The 20,696-nt window shown below is 40.1% G+C and overlaps 1 protein-coding gene across 5 annotated transcripts in view; it reads left to right on the plus strand.

Annotated features, from left to right (window-relative positions):
• Positions 1 to 20,696, plus strand: part of LOC103479318 (SPRY domain-containing SOCS box protein 4-like) — an 81,653-nt gene that overhangs the window by 31,934 nt on the left and 29,023 nt on the right. For 3 of the 5 annotated variants that reach the window (XM_081598638.1, XM_081598635.1, XM_081598637.1), the window contains one exon: positions 19,335 to 20,290. In XM_081598638.1, coding sequence (XP_081454764.1) covers positions 19,558 to 20,290 — 733 coding nt within the window. In that variant the 5' untranslated portion in view covers positions 19,335 to 19,557. Of the gene's footprint in view, positions 1 to 7,395; positions 7,613 to 14,827; positions 14,937 to 19,334; positions 20,291 to 20,696 lie in introns of those variants that run through there. The other 2 variants (XM_081598636.1, XM_017310217.2) reach the window with 2 other exon arrangements.

The following is a 20,696-nucleotide window of genomic DNA, read 5'->3' on the forward strand; positions in this document are numbered from 1 at the left end:
TATAAAATAAATCTGTTTTTTATTCCAACTGGTCCTTGTGTTGCTGCTGAATCTCAGCAGCCCATGTATTACTCCTTCAATAATTTAGTATAATTTCTTGTTTTAAGTGTAACAAACATACATTAACAACATAACAAACATCCATTGTGTGTAATCTAACTTTTAAAATGTTTTGACAGAAGGTGATGCTTCTGTCAAAACATTTTAAAGTTTAAGTTCAATACTTTGGAGTTTTAACCTGCCAGATCTAAAAATAAATAGACAAATAAGTCTATCTAAATAAATAGATATGTCTATTTATATATTTTAAGCATTTGCTTATAGACTGTAGATGTCCATGTAGATTTTAGTCCTTTTATGTTCAACAGTTTTGGCTGTAAGCCAGTAAAATCTGTCAAAATATGATGGCTAGGATCAGAGGGCCAAACTGATCAAATTACATCAGATCATCCCCGTATCTTGTCTGATACCATTTAATGTTAATGCATTTTGTAGCTCAATAACATGCTGAATAACTGAAGCCTGCTTTAGTTTTTCTATTCAGCTGTTTGTTTGTGTGTGTGTGTGTGTGTGTGTGGGCTGAGGTAATGAATCTACATCTCACTAGATTACCTCCGTTTCTTATTTTTATATATATCAGATTCTCTGTCTGCCTGGTTCTGACCTGGTTTCTTGTTTTTGAGACATGACTCAGATTATAAACATTAGTTTATTCATAACTAGTCCAGATATTTCCCAGCAGGCCACGTCAACACATAAATGGTTATCTGTAAAAATGCAGGCTTGAAGCACCAAATGAGCCGCAGACACATAGACTCACTGATATGTCTGTATATCAGACATGCCAGTCTGATGAGATGTGTTTGGGGTTAGACTACAGCCAAGGTAATGTTTGCAAGATCCCAATGTACCTTTTTCAGACTTATTAGTTCATGGTGTGAAAAGAAACATAGGAGCTTCTCACGATGTGTATAAATGCATTACGTTGAGGATAAAAGTCACCCATCAGCTATAAAAAGAAGGTGGGAACTTAACTTGAAGATACTTTAAGCAGTTTGATGTTTTGGATAAAAGTCTATGCTGAGCAGCTCTGTGGTGTAATGTTACATTAATGTTGCTGCCAGTGCAATATGGCAGTAATGTCGGAAGTGATTCACAGTGTGATCACGTCAGAAGTGTAACAGCTTAACAACAAAAGCACAGATCAAATCATCAATTAAAACCAATAACTTATCAGAATTGAGCTCAAAAGAATATTAACTAATTAGCTGCAAGTGAACCATTTTGTTGCTCCAGTGTAAAAAGACGGATGGAAATGCACATTAAAGAAATCCACCAACATCAGCAGGAATGAGTTTCTTTTTACCTTCGTTTTGCCTTAAGCAAGTAAAGCACAGAGTGGAGTGTTTGAGATCAGAGGATTGACCTGAGCTCTGGAGAAAATTCTCACTTTTACCTTCAAAAACCTGAGCTTCGTTTCCCACTTTATTGTGGCTAATTTTTCACTTTGTACTTTGATATGTTATCTATTTTGTTTTTTTTTGCAGCATTTTTTGGCTGAGTCTGATTCCCAATGAATCTGGTGCTCAGTTTTCTATTTTGATGAGACAAAACGTGATAATTTACTTTTAAGATTTTAAGGTTTCCCGGCTCTAAAGCAGTCATTTTATTATGCTGTTCCCCTTTGTAATGCAAGATGTTACTACTGTGGCTGTGTATGAAATGGACACGTGTTATCAAACAGCACAAAATCTCTTCTTTGGAGTGTAAAGAAAAACAAAAAGCCTTTTGTTTAGATGTAGTGCATATGTTGTCTGGGCCCATTTGCATAAATGATGCTCACTTTATAAGACATTTAACTGTTTGGAGTCAGATGTTGACTTGGTGTGATTTCTCTTCTCTTTGTCTTTGTGGGACACAGACAGCCATCTATCACAACCTGATCCGAGCTCCTATGTCTGCGCTTATGTTAATGATTTAGGGTCTCTTTGGGACACTGAGGGGAGGACGTGGCACGCGGTAACCAAAGGTCAGCTGGGACTGTCGCAGAGTAGCAGCTGTTAAAGAAGTGACTGGAAGGAGGCCATAGGAAGGAGGAATATGTGAGAGTACAAAGAGGGGAGTGGCAGGGGAGGTGTTAGATTGATGAATGACGGAGGAGATGGAGGCGATATGGAGCACGGAAAGGAGGAGGAGAGGGTGGCAATGATGCGTTTGTCACAAGAGACTAAGTCACGCCAACACGAAGGGGAGGTATCCTGTTTGATTCTCTGAACGTGTTAGGTAAACTTATCCTTCTCACATAATTCGGCCGGATTTGAAGTAATAAGCTTTAAAAAGTTCATACAGACGGTGAAATTCTGCTGCAAAAGCTGGCCAGGAGATTAAAATGCAAACATAAATAAAACATTCTGACAAAGCAGAGAACCGTGCAATGAACTGATAACGTGATGGTGTAACTGAAGCGGATGAAAGAGCGAAAACTCAATGACTGCTCTACAAAGTTAGATTGTGTCTCATTAAATGAGCTTTTCTATGGCGAAACAAGACAAGGAAATGATGCTCCAGCGGAGGGAGAGATACTGAGGGAGGAAATGAGAGCTGCAGATCACTGTCTGTCCCTCCTGCTGCCTCCATTTACCATCATTGATCGTACAGCCAGGCTGAATTGATGCCTACCTGCTGTACTCAGACGGTCTGTGTCTGTATTAATGTGTACAAGTGATGGGAGCAGGGTGCTTGCATGTTTCAGTGGATGGCTGAGTGTTGCAGTTCTCATGTTTCTCTTTCTAATAAATGCCCTTACAGGTATAGGTATAGGTAAATGGGAAAAGCCCCGCTACGTGAGGACGTGTTGCCACAAGAGGGTTAGCAACCTCAGCAAAGCTGTCAAAATATTCAGACTCTACTTAATTGTTCTTTTAACATCTGGAACTTTGGCGCAAAACACTTGGGATATGAGAAGACATTCACAAGTGTCACCTGAATCTCCCTAAAAATATTAGAAAAATATTTTCTTTTTTTTTCCTGCAGAGTTCAGACAGCTTCTTCTGCATCAAAACTCTTACTACTTTAATGTAAAGGTTTACAGCAACATTTGAACTGCTTTGTTTTATGGCATCTGTGGTGGAGCATGTCGACATCTCTCCTGTTTGGAAAAAAATAAATAAATCTTGACTTTATTGTAGTGTTGAATTTACCTCAGTACACCAAACAAATTTGAGAGAACAATATGCATGTATTTAGCTTCTATTTTGATGCTAAACATTGCAAAAATACAAACGCTATTACACATTAAAATTACTACCAGGCGTCACCCACGTAGTCCTTTCTAAACTTTTATTTTTATCTGAACTGAATACACCTAAGCTGAGCTGTCACAACAAAGAGTAGCAAGAGCAGTTGTAGAAAGAAAGCACAAGTTATACAAGGCGACAAATTGGATCAAAATTAAACTCTTTCATAATGTGAACCGGAAAATGTCTGAATACACCCAGCCTGCAGTTATCTTGGTGGTGGCAGCATCATGCTTTTCCTTAGGGTTAGCGAAGCTGATCAGAGCTGATTTATGCGGCTAAATACATTTGGACTCCTGCAAGAAAACCCTGTTAAAGGCTGAAAAAGCCTTAAGACTTGGACAGATATTCACCTGCCAGCCAAATGGTCAAACTGCTTTCAGTCAAAGCATATACTGTACATGTCTTAGAATGGCCTAGTCAAAGTGCAGATCTAAATGCAGTTGAAAAACTGTGGTTTGCAAGACTTGAAAATGGATGTTTCCAGACACTCTCCACCTAATCTCACTGATTTTGGCAACTACTTTGCCAAAACCCCTTCAGTCTCCATTGATGTGAAACTGTTGGGGACGTGACATTTGCAGCTGCGATTGCAAGGAAATGTAAGTATTACAACTTTCCTTCCACAAATTGTGCAGTGCACTGTGTTTTTCTCACATGAAATCGCTACCAAAACATGTTATTGAAGTCTGTATAAAATTGACAAAATGTGGAGAAGGGAGTTCACATAAATCTTTTGTGAGATCAGGTTAACAGGAAGCTTTATTTACGTGAACATATTTGATTTGACATTATTGGTCCCTGTAGAGTTTGGTAATTAACACATTTTATGAGTTTGATCTTTACAGAAGTCCTGTTAAAATCCCATATCGCCATCATTATCAAGGCTTTTATGCAGGACACCTTGATTGCCAACATTTGGATTGGTGCTTGAGAAAACCAGCTGATTGTTTTGCCACCAAAAAAGAAAAGCTGGTGTGTCCTTGATCAGCCGGCTTTTATTGTTCACCATCCAAACTGGCGTTGCTCCTGTCGGTCTCTCGTTCAGCCATCTGTACAAGGTAATTGTACCATTTACCATGTTCACCCCCCCCACCCCTTTGACCGCCGGTAGTTTTTTAACTCTGCCTCACCCATTTCCTTTCTTCTTCACGTCTGCTCTCCACTTCCAGCAGTGCATCCTTTGCACTCTCTCTGAGCGCCTCTCTGTGTGGGCGATGTAGATGGTTGGGTGGCTTTGTGCTTGACACGTGTGTTCGAAGGGGGCGCGCACAAACATACACATTCATATACACACCCAGTTTGTATTATTTGTAAGATGCTCAGCTGTGAGGCCCCTGGCCCTAATGCCCTGTGTGTGGGGTGAGGACAGGACCCCCATTGTCCCATAGATTAACCACCACACACTCAAATACACACCCACATGCTTCCCCAGACCCCCATGGGGTCTCTTAAATGTGGATGTGCCTTCAGGCAGAAAATCATGGGGCAATTTCCAGCAGGGTCCAGCCGAGGACCTGGGGAGGGGGTTGCTGGAGTCTTTCGGTTTGAAGATTTGCATATTGTTCGATCTTTTGTCTGTTATTTGGGGTGACAGAAGTTAGTCTGAAACCTTTTGTTCTTCCATACTTCCAGGAAATTGGAATAAGAATCTAAATGGTGATGTGAATTGATAATGCAAACATCTATTTAACCATAAATTGAATTAAAGTCTTTCTGTATGTCATTGGTTTTAAGGTGCAAATGGTACATTCATGCAACACACATGGTTATAAAATAGCAACAGGAACGATGAAGTTAAGGAAGGAAGAATTTTAGTTTAGTTGATACATCAGCTAAAAGGTAATGCATAATCTCCAGCATCTTTGCGTAAATTTTGTCTTTGTTTTTATTCTAAATAGGGGGACATTGGCACATATGATGAAGGTTTTTGTGATAATGCATTTTTTGTTAAGACATTTAATGTTAATTAAACAGCATTCAGATGGTTTTTTTAATCATTCCTGAAAAAAAAATCATTTTTTCTATCATTCCTGCTGTTAGTAGTCATTAATTATAAATATTCAAAGCAAAAACAACATCATACCACCTGTCAGAGAGAGTATTGTAAAAATAACAAAAAAACAAAAACATCACCATATTTTTCTGACTTTGCATCATTCATGCTGATGAAATGTTTTGGTTACACATTGTGATCAGTTGGTTGCTTTTTAAGAAACTATATGGGAACTGTCGGCTTTGGCTTGGAAATGTGAAATGCTGACTTCCATACTCTAAATCAGGATGGTCAGGAACATCTCCCCCAGTGTTCTGACGTTCTGTGCTACCTCGTCAGATTTTCCTACCATTGCTGGTGAACTGCGCAGCGGAGCGGAGACGCCTGCAGTAAATCCCAGGTGATAGAGAGATGGATACTTCATGTCCACAAGTATAAATTTACATTTAGAGCATTAGTTAAAAAAATAGCATCATGAAGAGAAAAATGATAGGCAACCATGAAAAAATATTATAGTCAGGAAAATACGGTAATGCCGGAGAACAATCCATTAGGAACATTATAGGATGCCCCATCTGTAACTATATATTTCATGGTGATATAAGTCTAATGTAAGAAGACGATGAAATTGCTGTATTTCACCAGATGTTAACCTCCTTCCCTTTGTGTCTGAGAATGTGGTAGTTCAGTAACAGTGTTTTCTTTGACGTCACCCAGCCACTAAATGTGTCCTCCCTGTTAATTGCAGATGTGTGAGCACAGAAGTCAGACAAACCATGAATTACTGTCTCAAAACTGTATTGCTGCATGTCATGTTTGGACGTCTGAGTTGATGTGATGTAATGATATGACAGTCGTATTCTTGGACTTGAGGTTTTGTGGGTATTTTGGTTTTCTGGTAGTGATGGCAGTCCTGAGCGAAGGAGGAGGAAGTAAAGTGGTTGGGTCTGAGTTCTTTATGGTTTTCTTTAGTCTTTATTGCCACTTCCTGTACATGCCTGTCTGTGTTAATGCTTTTCTGAATGCAGAGAAATACTTGGAAGAAGCTTAATTACACGCGTTCAGATTTGGGTGAATTTACAACATGACAAAAGTGAAAGGTGACTGTGAGAACATTAGACTGGAGCAAAAGGGAGTGGCACTGAAAGTTGTGTTAATTACAAACAAAACAAACAGAGACATCGTGCACTTACTTTTTAACATTTTTCTATATGAGCATGTGACCCAAGTCTTAACTCTTTCATGGTACTTAAATATTTGCTTGTTTACATCTGTCTTTCATACACGTCTGAACCAATTCCCACATATTTTGTAAGAGTATTTATCTAGCTGAAGCAACTCAGGATGTTGGACGTACCCTGTGATTTCTGTCAGCATGCAGTGGCACCACTTCCATTAGGTCCTGAAGGTTGGAAGCTAAATCAATAAATCAACTGGACCTTGCAGACTTTGGGGAAGAACATTTTACTCTATATTCGTTTCACCTGCAAGCGGTTTTAACTTTGTAGCTGATCCGTGTAAACCGATGTGACACCCTAGACGTGACTGGCCTCCTGCACCTTGATGCCAATATTGTGCACATGCTGTGCAAGCGCTAGGCATGCGGCACGTGCAGGGGTTTAAGCATATGTGCACATGTGTGTGTCGCCGTTGCAGACGGGGGAGGGTCAGGATGGTGTGGTTGGTTGGCTCTGTGTGAGCTCTTTGTAAAACCGGAGGGGGAGTCGGAGAGGGGAGGGAGGTGAACCGGGTGTTTCTCTCAGCTGCCGGCTGGTCTGGTTGCTGTTGGTAACTTTGCTTGATGAGATCAGAGGGATCAGCTTTCAGGCTTCCATGTCTCGTGCTCCCACTCCCTTCTCTCCCTCTCTGCTCAGTGGCTCTTTCTCGGAAAGACTGAAGTGGAACTGAAACTGGAGTTAGGCTCAGAGTGTGTTCAGAACTGCTGGTTGTCCACTGTAAGCGTCATGACTGCGCTGCCTTGGAAACCCTCAATGGAGTTGGAGCAGAAGCGAGCCTGGGGGAGGTGAGGGAGAAGTGATAGCCTTAGGACAGATAAGCTCCAGGGAGGGACAGGAGAGAGCGAAAGAGAGAGAGGGGGGGAGGAAGGAGGTGGGCTTTACTCAGACTGAGTGAAGAGTCTCTCTCTTTCAGTTGTGGTCAGAGTTGCGAGCTGCTCGTCTCTTCCTTGCACCTTCCTTTTCTCTTTCCTTCTCTATTTGCGACTGTGTGAAGGAGATACCTGCTTTTTGTATGAGGGACTTGATGTTTCTTTATACCATCGTTTAGACATTCATGGATTCAGACTGAGCTGCAACATGAGGTGAGATATGAAAAGTCATTACAAACAGTTTGAGCTGTTCTGCCATCTGAAAAGGTGAGGTGGATCTTTGTTTGAATGAGATTGCTTCTGTTTGGTGACAGTTTCTCCAATTACGCACGCAGTGCTTTAGGCTTAAAAGCAGAACTCTCACGACTTCTTTTTCCTTATGTTTACATTAGAGGAGGAGATCAGCCTCGCTCTGTTGCTTCTGAAGATAAACTCAGTCTTGTCTCCACTAGCCCTTGGTACCTTTCTATGAGCTCCTCCTCACTCCATTTCACCTCACTTCACTTATCTTCTGCTGCCTTTAATTCCCCTAATGGTCCGAAGGTCTCAGCTGGCCAGCTGGGATACCCCCGGTGTGTGTATGCGTGTGTGCTTTTGTTTGGAGCAGACCCATGTTGAGTGCTCTCGTATAAGCCACCCCTGGATTTCCTTTGCTCGCATACAATAATAGGATGGATCCTGGCGTCTATTTTTAAACGCCTTGCTTTTGTATTTGTAAGAGACACCTCCGATGTGAGTGCGTGCTCCGCGCCGTCTGCGGCAGCTTTTCTCACAGGACTGTGTTTAGTCTATGGATTGCGCTGGGAATGTGTGTTTGTTTGGTTCGTTCGGGGATAAAGCCGTATCAGCTCTCTTTTTTTTTTTGACTTCGTCCTTTTGTTTTGTCAGCTGCTGACCTCTGTTTCTCTCACTGTTATTCTTTCTTTCTCTTTCCATGTCCTCCATTGTTTGTTTTCATTAACTCTCTTTATTCATGGGTATCCATGTGCAACGTTCAACCACCCACAGTCTGTGCCTGATTTTTAAAACATTGTTTTACATTAGTTATTTCCTTCCTTTTACGCGTTTCTTTTAGTTGAGATTTCCTCCAACCCTTTCATTTTCACTTCTCTGCCTGGTCTCATTTTGAAGACAGTGAAAAGATTTCTTCAAAGTGTTATTTGTTCATGTGTTGGTGCGTGTTTGCGTATACAGAGTTGTGTGAATTTACAGTTCCTTGTGCTTCTCTTTGTTGAGAACAGTTCTGGTTACCATGATGTGGAAAGAAAAGAGATGCTTCAAAAACTCTTGCTGCCCAAAGAACATAATTTTATTAATTTTTGTTTATGATCGACAAATTAAATGTATCAGACTTATTTTCAGTGGCATACAGACAGACATTTTTTGTTTGAAACACTCTGGTAAAGCATTCCTACGCATATGTAGCTTATGCAAGTTGATCATAGTTATCCAAGATGCCAGTGTTTGTTTGTTTGTTTGATTCTTTTTTTTTTTACTTTTACAAATATTGTGTAACGTGAGCATTATACCTTAGGGTGCCATATTTGTTGAACATGTGCTTTACTGCTACAAAATCAAAAACGGACTAATCAGATTTTGTAGCAGTGATTGAATAATAGTGATTCTCAACATATGCCATGCAGACGCTCTGTCTGCTAAGAGAAAAATGTATTTTCCAGCACGCTTAGTGTTTAGAGCAGTTCAAGCAGATGGATGTCGGACTTGTTTTCCGTTAAGCCCAGCTTATAATTATCTGACCGCTCATACTCAAAAGAGCAACGTACTTTTATCCCAAGATAATTAGGCATTAAGCATAGAAAATAATAATTTGAAGGGAATGGTGATGTCACGCTATCCTAAAATAGCAGAGCAGCATGTCACACACAATACAAAATAGGGACGTATCACTAGCGACACACACGCTTTTTACAGACACAACAAGACGTGTCGGAGGTGTCGCAATCGAGGATTTTTGAGTTTCTGACCCGATTCTGATGTTTACATTTGAACATGGATGCAACTCAAGATATGAATACAACCAACAGCGGTGTAGCTGACATCCGGGTTTATTTAGCATTTTCACAACACCGATGTATATTGCAAACAAGTGCTTGAACTAGTTCATTGTAAAAATATGAGAAACTTCTGTTTCTTTGAATGTTTTCGAAAACCTGTACTTTCTCCTTTTCAATATTAAAATAACTTCAAAGAAGCTCATGCTTCGTAGCAGAGGGTTCACTCCGCAGCAGCAGAAATGTTCAGACGGCGGAGAACTGTAACAGGCTTTCCCCGTACCTGAACTTTAAACATTCTCCTAAATCAACCATTGACGGTCCTTACTCTGTTTCTCACAATATGCTTCTTTCCTGCAATTTTCGATCCATGCAAAATGCATTTTTGCAGATATACCAACATTCATGTTAAGATGAGAAATGGTGTGACAGCTGTTTAACTGTCCACCTCGGATCTACACTCAGTTTGTTAGCACAGAATAATGTAAAGCAAATCTTTTAGTACGTGGGTTGATTCTTACTATATTTTCATCCTGGAAATATCAGCTCGTAGCTTTTAGCTCCAAGTAATGCAGACAGCCTTGCAGAGCTGCTTACATAATCACTGGTGTTTCTTAATAAGAATTATAAATGATTCATTAGTTGCTACAAGGAACATTAATTAATGTACCATTGATAAGATGTAATTGATAATCTTGTACCAGTTAGGGTTAAATTCACTTTCCAGTGTTGAGGAAAAACTATATGACCCATTTTGGATTTCTTCTGTTTTTGCTATTTTCATCCATCCATTATTCAACACGCTTATCCCAGTGGGGTCGTGAGGGGTGCTGGTGCCTATCTTCAGTGGTCAACGTGTGAGAGGCGGGGTCACACTGGGCGGGTCGCCAGCCCAACACAAAGACAGACAAGACAAACAACCATGCACGCACCTAAGGAGAATTTAGAAAGACCAATTAACCTGAAAGTCATGTTTTCTAGAAGCCAGACCATCTGGAGAGAACCTATGCATGCACAGGGAGACTCATGCAAAAAAGACCCCAGACCAGGATTCGTATCATTATGCATTTTCTTTTATCCCACTTCAGGTTGTCAGACAGGTTCTGTTTAAGCGATTTCTTGGTTTTACAAACCTGGCAGTAATCAGACCTGTGTGTGGCTTATTATGAAATTTGAATAAAAAAATATAGTTCACCACAGAAAAATCCTGATTTAACTAGGGATGAAATTATTTTTACACAAGGCCAAGTTGGTTTGGATAATCAAGGAAACATCCTGTGAAAATGGCATTTATTTCTATTTAGTCAGATGAAATTCTGATCTTACATTTTTAAGTGTGACAAAACAAAAAAACTGAAAAGTCTGCACCATGGCAAATACATTTACCTGGTGTTAATACGGGACATTTACTTTCTCCACTACCCATCGATACGCGTTCTGCTTCAAGACAACCATCCAGTAAAACAGTCTGTGACCCAAATACAGCTTTCAGCATCCAAGAGTTGAAACATTTCTTCAGTTGCGTTTGACTTGTGTGGGCGTGACACGTTTCATCACTTGTTCAAGTGCTTCGGTGCTAAACAAGAAACAAGCGAGGCAGCAGGAGTGCGTCGCATCCACACAGACTTTGATTCAGTTTCATTAACTCAGAAGTTGTGAATCTGCCACCGTTATCCCTGAGAGCTTTATGGATGGCATCTCCAAGGCCCTTTCCGTGTCTTCGTGTGTGTGCGTGTTTGTGAGAGATGAACAGGTTTAGGCCAATTCCCTTTAAAGGGGTACTTGATCATAGCAGCACTAATAGTCCTCCCTCAGGGCACCATGGATTTTAAGGTGTCTGGGCACAGAAGTATGTGAACTCTTGAGAAGAAAGCATAGTTTTGTGTTTGTGTTCAAACATCGGTTGTGTTTCTTTTTACTTCATCCTACATTAAATATCTTGGTCAAAATGTCTCTTCCACTTCCTTGATAAGCAGGGATTCAGTTCACTATTTAAGGGAAATAACTTTGTGGAGGATTTTTCCTTAACATTTCTCGAGAAAATCTGATGAATACAAGAGTAAGATGTGGGGAAGGAACATGATTCATTAGGGAGATGTCTGCTACTGGAGTTACTTTATAAAGAGTTCAGACTGTAGCGGAACAGAGAAGGGAAGGAATTATGCTTCGGGAACACATAAAAAAAAAAATTCAGGCAGAAACTGCATAATTTTATCTCTGTATGAGAGGCTCTGTCACTGTGAGTCAGCATGAGTACTGATTTGCAGCCGTGTGCGAATTCGCTCGTGTCCTACGTTTTGCAGATGGTGCTTTTACTGAATGCTGAACTTGCATTGATTTCCTCCTGCTGGACGCTGGGGCATTTGGTGACAGGCCTGAGATAAGTTGTACCAACTGATAGGGAGGCAGCTCCGCAGAAGTCTCCATGGATTTATTGATACGTGGGTCAGGGAACAGAAAACATGGATAAGGCAACAAGAAAGAGAGTTTTGAAAGAATTAAAGTGCGGAGAGGAAGAAAAGTTTTGAATGGAATCCATGTGAGGTGATTGTTAAAATAAAAGTCACATTTTTAAAAGGGAGATGACGTCATAAAGTTATTTGTTTTCTTATATTTTATTCAACATTTTCATCAACTGTTAGTTATAGTTATACACTATTTTTTCTGACTTTTCTTTACACACTTGAATATTTCAGATCATCAAACACAATTTCAAATCAAAGATACCCTGAGAAAACACAAAAATCAGTTTACAAAAATTTTATTTATTAATCTAAGAGGTACCAGCAACCCTCCCGACCCCACTGAGGGACAAGGGTGTAAGAAGATGGATGGATGGATGGATGGATGGATGGATGGATGGATGGATGGATGGATGGATGGATGGATGGATGGATGGATGGATGGATGGATGGATGGATGGAATCTAAGAGGTTCAAACAAAAACCACCCAATAAAATTAACATCAACTTGTTTAACTCTTGGTAGTAATTACAGCCATTTAATGTTTCTGATAACTAGCTGTTAGTCCTGTATATCAGCATGCAGGAGTTTGGCCCACTTTTCTTTATAAGAGGTTTTAAGCCAGCTAGATTGAAGGACAGAACGAACAGACTGCTAAGGTCGTGACACAGCAATCCAGTGTGTTTTAAGAGTTGTCTGACAATCTGAAACATTTCTATCAAAGGCTTAGAGTGCACTTCTGTGTGCAGCTGAAGATGTTTTCTGGAGCCGGGCTGTGTTTGTCTCTTTAGCTGCTCAGGGATTCCTTTAGTCGGAATGAATGTCAGCAATGTTGAGAGGCAGGCAGTTTGTTTAATGTAGTGGGCACATCTGTTGCTATGAAGACACGCTGTATAATATAAATATAGATGTGTGTTTGTCAGTGTGTGTGGGGTTGTGTGTGAGCTCTGGCGTGTCGACGTTGGTGCCCAGATGTCGTCCCAGGAGTGAAAGATGGAAGAATGGTCCATTTAGTGATTCATTAGTCATACATCATCCTACGATTCAGTACTACTCTTCTGGTTTATTTGTCTTTAAACTTATCTTAAGTGAATAAAGCCTCTAAAGCTGTGGTAAAATGACTATATTTAGGTGGAGAAACTGATTTTATAAAATGAATCCTGTAATTTTATTTGGGACGGCAAACGAATCAAAGACTTCAAATTTGTATTTCTTTTTTTCCCTTTTACCTTCGCAATTATACCGGCCTGCCAGATGAAAAACATTGACATTTATAGTTGTGATGTAATGCATTATTTCAAGGAAATTTAAACATACTCTGCTTAACTTACCAAATATATTCTGTATTTTAAAGTATTTTTTATGCCTTGGTAATCCTTTATGGATAAAATACTTTCCGAGTCATTTGATCATGTTTGCCGGAACATTTTGGCTGTTGCATAAAGCTGTCATTTTGTTTTCTTGAATCAATAGAAAGAAAATTATTAGTTTTAGAGGTTTCTTTGCTTTATTAGTTTTAAAAGTTGATCTCTAAAAGCAGGGACTGAGTCTGCAGCTTAGCCTTTAACTAGAGGGCCTAGTTTAAATGTAATATTGTTTTCACTGTTTTGTGACGTTCAAATGAATTTAATATAATTACATGAATGAAAAATGTTTGTTTTTTTAAGACAGGTAAGATGGAGAAGACACTGATGGACAGAAATAAGAAAGTAAATCCAGACTAGCGGGATGTTGGGAGCAGAGAAGGCCGGGGAAAGGACAGACTCGCTGGGTTGGGCTTGTAACCCGTTGAAAGCTGCTTGCGGTTCTAGTTTTCATTGTACTTCTGAAAGCTGAAAGTTACAGTCAATCCATCTTTTTTTGCTTAAGATGACTAATTAACTATTTGTCTGGGCTGGCAGTCAGCTGCTTACTGAAAATGTAAGCAGCTGACTTATGAGTGGTACCGACTGACTCATCTGATTATTGGCAGGCGAAGAAAAAAAAGGAACTTCCAAAGATATTAAAATTATCGTGTTCTTTAAGGGGGAAAATACAATAGCGGTTTCCTGTTGTTACATTTGGCAGGTGGCAGGGATATGACTCTAGATAAGCTGACTCAAGCACAAATTTAAATACAATGTTCACGACTGAGACAAGAAACAGGAAGGCTGAATCACAGTAGAACTTTATGGGCTCATTCTTTGTGTTATTTCGGGTCCCTGGTTGGCTTTAATTGACCAGCTGAGACCCGACCAGGAGGTTTTAGTACCGTCCTGTACTGGAACGTTACAGTCTCTACTGAACAAAAAAAAAATTTCAAGTTGGTTTATATTTTATTCCAATACTTTAAGCTGATATTTGACCTTTTGCAGCAGTGCAAGTGAAAGGAGTGTTTTGTCTCACTGTGCTGAGCTGCTGTATTTGAGTGTGTTTGTGTGTTCAAATCCTGTCAGAAGCTCACTGGACAAGTTTCAATAAAACACTGTCCCATTTAGCCAGCCGCTCAGAGTCCCCTCTCCCGATCTTACAGTGGTGCACACACGCAGTCGCCACAATCTCTCAGTCTGCTGAAGCTTGTTAGTACGGGTGCAGCAGGAGAGGCCAGATGAAGCCAGCCCACTCACCAGGTGCACATTGCAGCCTGTCTGCCCTGTCGTTGCCTTCTCATCTCAGTCTGAGCCACTTTCTGATAAAGATTGTACTAAACTTACCAACTTCTGACAGCTTGCTTCCTGTCTCTAATCACTTTGGCTCAGTTTCTGTGTTCTTCGTTCCTTTTGAATGTTTGATAGAGTGAATCTGCAGAGAAGAAAGATTCCTCTCCTCTTTAAGTGATAACTTGTGATGTCTCAGGAGCAGCTGTAGCTGTTATCAATTTATTGAACATCACCTGTTATTTATATTCATATGTGACTGATGTCCACTCCAGAAAACAGAAAACTTCATTTTTGATGTTGTGTTTTCTGGGCAGAACCATTCCTTCTCCTCAAATGTTGTGACCATTGAGATCCGAGGAGTTGAGCTGCAGCCTCGCCTTACCAGATTAAAGCTTCAGCAGCAATTACTGGAACATTTCAAAGGTTAGAAATGAAACATTTAGAAATCTAACTATTGCCATTGGTGAGTTTTGCAACAGTGAGACTGTTGCGAAAGTCCATTTGAGTCTACCAATTGTACCACTTTGTTCAAAACTTTGATAATGAGAAACATTTTTATAAGCCGTCAGTTCATATTAAATGAAATAGTAGCAGAGCTTATTTCTAAATACTGACAGACTTCAGCTCTTTGGTTTGCTATCCCTTTCTGTTCTGTTTCATTTCAAAAAAATTTTTTTAACAATAACATAACTAGTGCTTTGATTTACTTTGCGTGTATGGATTACTAGTGTTGTTTCGGACACCTGGTGTGAATTTTATGTATGTGGGTTCATTAGAAAAACTGAAACTGAGGAAAACATTGACCTGACCATACAGGTATAGCAGCAGCAGGATAGAGGGGAGAACGAAGGAGCTAATCGGGAGAACCGACAAGACGGAGGGAGGTCGGCAAAGTAAACAACAGATGGCATAAGCACGTTCCTGCTATTTCCAGCAGCAGACTATGCGCCGGCCCAACACCGGCCTCCTGAGAAGTTACTATGCAACCATGACCGTTATGACACAGGATCAAAGGTCAAGTGCTCTGTTGATGGTGGTTTAACATGCCGAATTGTCAGCCACATGCCAGGCCAGACCCAACCAGACCCGACCAGGCTAGACCAGGCCAGACTGAGGCTCGTGTAGAAACGCATCGTAAGTTTTGATGTTTGGCAACTGATGAGTCCAGAGTCTTACATGCAGCTTCCTCTCCTTACCTACCTGTCAGCTGGGCTGACACACACACCAAGAGGCAGCTGTCTGTTTTGTGTGCGTGTGTGTGTGGGAAGGGTGAATGTGTGTGTGCGTGTGCCTGTCCTCTCACACTTAGCGGTGAGCAGAGTAGTGGCAGACATTAGTCATGACGGCTGCCAGCTGCAATGACCTTATTCATGGTGCAAAAATGAGAGAGAAAGAATGACGAAAATGAAAGCAGCAGAGATGAAACACGTTTGTTTGCACTTTGGCTGACTTTCTATGGACCACTTTTAGTTTTAGTTTTGACATGTTCGTTTGAGTTCTTTGACTGTCTGGACTGGGTTTTGGTTTCATGTTTAAGCTGTTCTCTGTAAGTGGTTTGTCAAAGTAAGGTGACACATTATTATATTCAACCAACCATGTACATTGAGTGATTGGAGATGCATTAAAAAGAGCATATTTATTTTGTAATATGCCATTGCTTATCTTACTGATTGGTTAATTATATATTGTTAAAAACATGGGCTCCTGTTTATTTACCCAACTTGTAGGAGGTTTCTAAAAAAACAGTTTCTTTCATATTTATTGGCACTAAACAGTGTAATTGCAGCAAGTATAAAAAGCTGATATTAAATTATTATTTAGCTTGGCTGTCTGTTCAGGTAGCTAGCCTGCTGCCAACTTTTTTACAGTCAGAGGGAAATATTTCCAAACAGCCAAATTTATCTTTCTTGTAAGCAAGAGAAAAGTAAAAGGCTTGTGTCTAACTGGATTTATTCAGTGGAATGGGATTTGCATTTGTTTAAACCATTCTTAAAAAGGGGCAAATCAAGAGAATATGCCCTTCATGTAAGTGAAGTGAGTGAAGCACTGAGTTATCACCATAATGGCTACAGGAAAACTTACTTTTTGAAAAAAAAAATTAAAACTCTAAAGGTAAGGACCCAGCATATTTTTGACACCACAAACAAAAAGGAGGACGGGTGGAGAGGCGAAGAAACATTTTAAAATCTCACGACAGGGGCCCAAAACCTTTTTTTATTTTGTTTTGTTTTAGAATTAGTTAAATGCTTGAAGATTTATTTACAGGATTGTGGAGGACACAATTTCTTTGTTCACTCAAAGCAAAAGTCACACATAAATGAGAAATGAATTGCTCATATCTAGGTGTCAGACAGGCTGGTTAGGGCTTAAGTTTCAGTTTTACAACCACAGATACGTTAGAACAAAAAGATTTTAAAAAAAATACATCTTTGGTGTTTTGCAAGTTAATGATGTGTGGTAAACACCACCACCAGACACACACACACACACACTCACACATGCACACAATTTTTTTTTCCTGCAAAGAGGAAGCTTCAGCTGCCATTCCTGGAAGAGATCTCTGCACCAGTTTAACCACACAGAGCTGCGTGTGGGTGGGTGTGAGATCATCTTTGTTCTGCCTTCGTATGCTAAAATTAAGCGTTGAAGACCAATTATATGATGACTGAAATAATAGATCTCGGACTATCCGAGAAAAACCTAATATCCTTAATTCTGGCACCTCGTCCAGTGACTTTGACTGAATAAAAAGAGATGTTACATAAACCATCTTTTGTCACTTAGTGTAATGATTTTTAATGTGAAATGAGGAAGAATAACACTTTACTTCTGATTTGAGGTTTGCAGAACTGATACTTTGCTAAAACTTTTAACACCCACAGATGAAACTCAAACGTTGCACTGAAACTGACTCAAAGATGGAATTCATTCTTAAAATAAACTACAATGGTATCTGTGGTTTTTCCTCAGAAATATTTCATATTTTGTACAGGAACTTCAAGTTAATCAGCTGGTTACAACATATTATGGCGGCCCTCTGCGCAGATTAGGATTAGCGTCTAGATGACTTTTTCACCCGTGTTACACACAAAGGATTGGAGATGAATTATTACGCAGTGCTTTTGTTTTCCTTCTGTTGTTGTTTTTGCTGGCTCAGGCAGCGCTCATTAAAATTAGATTAGCTAAAAGTGAGTTTGCCAGCTTCAGATGTGGCCAGCGTTGCACAACTGGGTAGTTTTCACAGAGCAAAAACGAATCCATCATTATTGGTATGTAGGTTTGGAAATTGTGGGATAAGAAGTACTGTTTGAATTTGTAGTTGTTCATGTGTTTGTGTTTCTTGAATTTTCAGAATTACAGATATGGGATACAAAATGTTTTACCGACACTATCAAATCAAATTTTATTTGTATAGCACATTTCAGCAGCAAGGCATTTCAGGGTGCTTTACATAATTAAAATAAATAAATAACATGACATTGAATAAACAGTAAGAAAGAGAAAGAGATTTTGAAAAAAAAAAAACATTTTTTTTTTGAAAAAGATGAAAACATACTTTTGTTACGGAATTTTAGTGCCCGTCATCGCCGGACTCCGCCGTCCGTTTAACACGGGTATTATCCAGGCCCCGTCGCCTAACAGGACAAGGTCTCCAACCTTGCTCCTCCAGGCTCCATCACACAAATTCACACAAATTTTTGCGCTAGGACTTCACCGTACGACACAGATTTTTGTGCACTATTTTTTACCTGTTAAAGTCTAGAATTTACAGGGTTTTTCTGTGCACGCAATGACCCTCAGTCACTCGCCACTTTTACATCATTAGAAAGAGGAATAAAAATAAATTAATAAATAGATAAAAAGTAAAGATAAAAACATTAAAAACATTGAAGACATCAAAACCCGCACTCTAACAATTAGGACATTTGGTTTGAATCGGTTTTCTTGTTTAACGTTTAGGGGTATATATAATCGTTTTATTGATTTCTCCTTTTCACTTATGTTCTTGCTCGTAGCTTATATTTAGAAATATAAAGTGCGTATATAAAAGTGTGAAAGAAAAGTTGAAAAATGATGATGTTGCTTTTCTTACACCAAATTCTCGAATCAGTATCCAGTCGAGACTAAAGTGATGATGGCAAAGTTTCCAGCTCCTGTTTGAGTTCAGAAAGTGAAGATTTATCCAGTGAGGAGGAATGAGGATATGAGGATATGAGAGCAGTAAAAAAAAAAACTCTTTCTTTTCATGTGAAAGCATGTTTTGCCACTATAGCTAAGTGGCAAAACAAAGTGAAAGGGGTTATTAATTATCGTAATCAGTGGACTTCAGCATACTTTTGGAATGATAGAGAACAGAAAACCTTCTGGAAATAATAAAGAAGTGCTCTAAGATGAAATATTTTCTTATCTGATCAACTTTGTGCAAACAATTATTACTGGCTGTTGACTGCATGCTCAGGCGATGTTTCCCATGATTCCTTTTCATTTCTAGCAAAAGTGCCTTGTTGTCTTTCACTGGTGTCATTATGCGGCCACGATTTAACATATTCCCTAATAGCACAAACTTTTTTTTCTCAAGAAAACAGTCTGTGCCCAATGTACATCATCCCTACTTGTTGCACACTTTCTGTTTTCAAGAAACGCTTTCCTACAATTTCTTTTATTTGTTGTAAGTGCTTTTAAATCTACTCATTTGCTTTAGTTTTATGGCTGTAAAACAGGAGATGTGTTTCTTGGATTAGTCTTGCATGACTGTAGTTTGCTAAAAGTAGATTTAATAACAATTTCTTTTTGTCTTTTTTTCTTATAATTTTCCGACAGGACCAGATGAAGCTCACAATGAAGACATTTGTGGCATGAAACCAGATCTGCCACTCATTTCCTCCTCCTTCATTTCCTTCCATCACCCTTCACTTAGTAACTCTAACTTCAGCAACGCCGCATTGATGAGGTAACGTCGAGCTCCCGCTCCGCAGCACCTACCTGCACATATACCACATTGCCTTCCTCCCCTTCTCCCCCTGCCAACCCTTTCGTCACAGCCATGGGTCAGAAGATTTCAGGCAGCATTAAATCGGTGGAAGGTCGCGGGGAAAGTGGCGGCTCTCCGTCGTACCGTCCCACGCCTCATCGCCGCCAACACCTGGAGCTGAGGGGTCCAGATTTCTCCAAGCCACCCAGGCTGGACCTCCTGTTGGACATGCCGTGCGCTGGACTGGAGACGCAGCTCCATCACGCGTGGAACCCAGACGACCGCTCCCTCAACATCTTCATCAAAGAGGACGACAAGCTGACGTTTCACCGACACCCAGTCGCTCAAAGCACAGACTGCATCAGAGGACGGGTCGGATACACACGGGGCCTTCACGTGTGGAAGATCCACTGGCCTTCGCGGCAGCGAGGCACCCACGCTGTGGTGGGTGTGGCGACCTCGGAAGCTCCTCTACACTCTGTTGGGTACACTGCGTTAGTGGGTTCGGACTGTGAGTCCTGGGGCTGGGATCTGGGACGAAACAGACTCTACCACGACAGTAAGAACCGGTCCCACAGTTCGCTGCCTTCTTACCCTTGTTTCCTAGAGCCAGACGAGTCGTTCACGCTCCCGGACTCTCTCCTCGTGATTCTGGACATGGATGAAGGGACGCTTAGCTTTATGGTGGATGGACAGTATCTAGGAGTTGCATTTCGAGGCCTGAAAGGAAGGAAGCTGTATCCCATCGTGAGTGCCGTATGGGGACATTGTGAAATAACCATGAAGTATGTCAACGGCTTGGATCGTAAGTAATCACATTTATCTCCACTCATGACACGACATGAATACTTTCAGGGAGAAAATTCATATTTTATGAAACTTAAGGGACATTGCTAATACTGTTGCATTTAAATAGATTTTATGATGAATTATACTTGATTTAAAAAAAGTAACCACAACTGAACTAAACTTACTCAACATTTAACATTACCACCTTCCTAAAATTATGGCCTAAGTCATTTTTTCCCCAAAAGTAATCTTTGCCAAAAGATGAATTAGAAAAAAAAAAAAAATCAAAAAGATTATTTTTCTTAAGAATGATCACTCTTAGCAAAAAATTACTTGACCCATTATTTTAGGAAGGTGATGATATGTTGATACTGGAAAAAGAAACTCAGTGATTGTGACATGTTTTCTTCTAATGGTCCATT

The sequence above is a fragment of the Poecilia reticulata genome, chromosome 17, assembly GCF_904066995.2.
Source record: "Poecilia reticulata chromosome 17, P_reticulata-male-v2, whole genome shotgun sequence".
Taxonomy (NCBI): domain Eukaryota; kingdom Metazoa; phylum Chordata; class Actinopteri; order Cyprinodontiformes; family Poeciliidae; genus Poecilia; species Poecilia reticulata.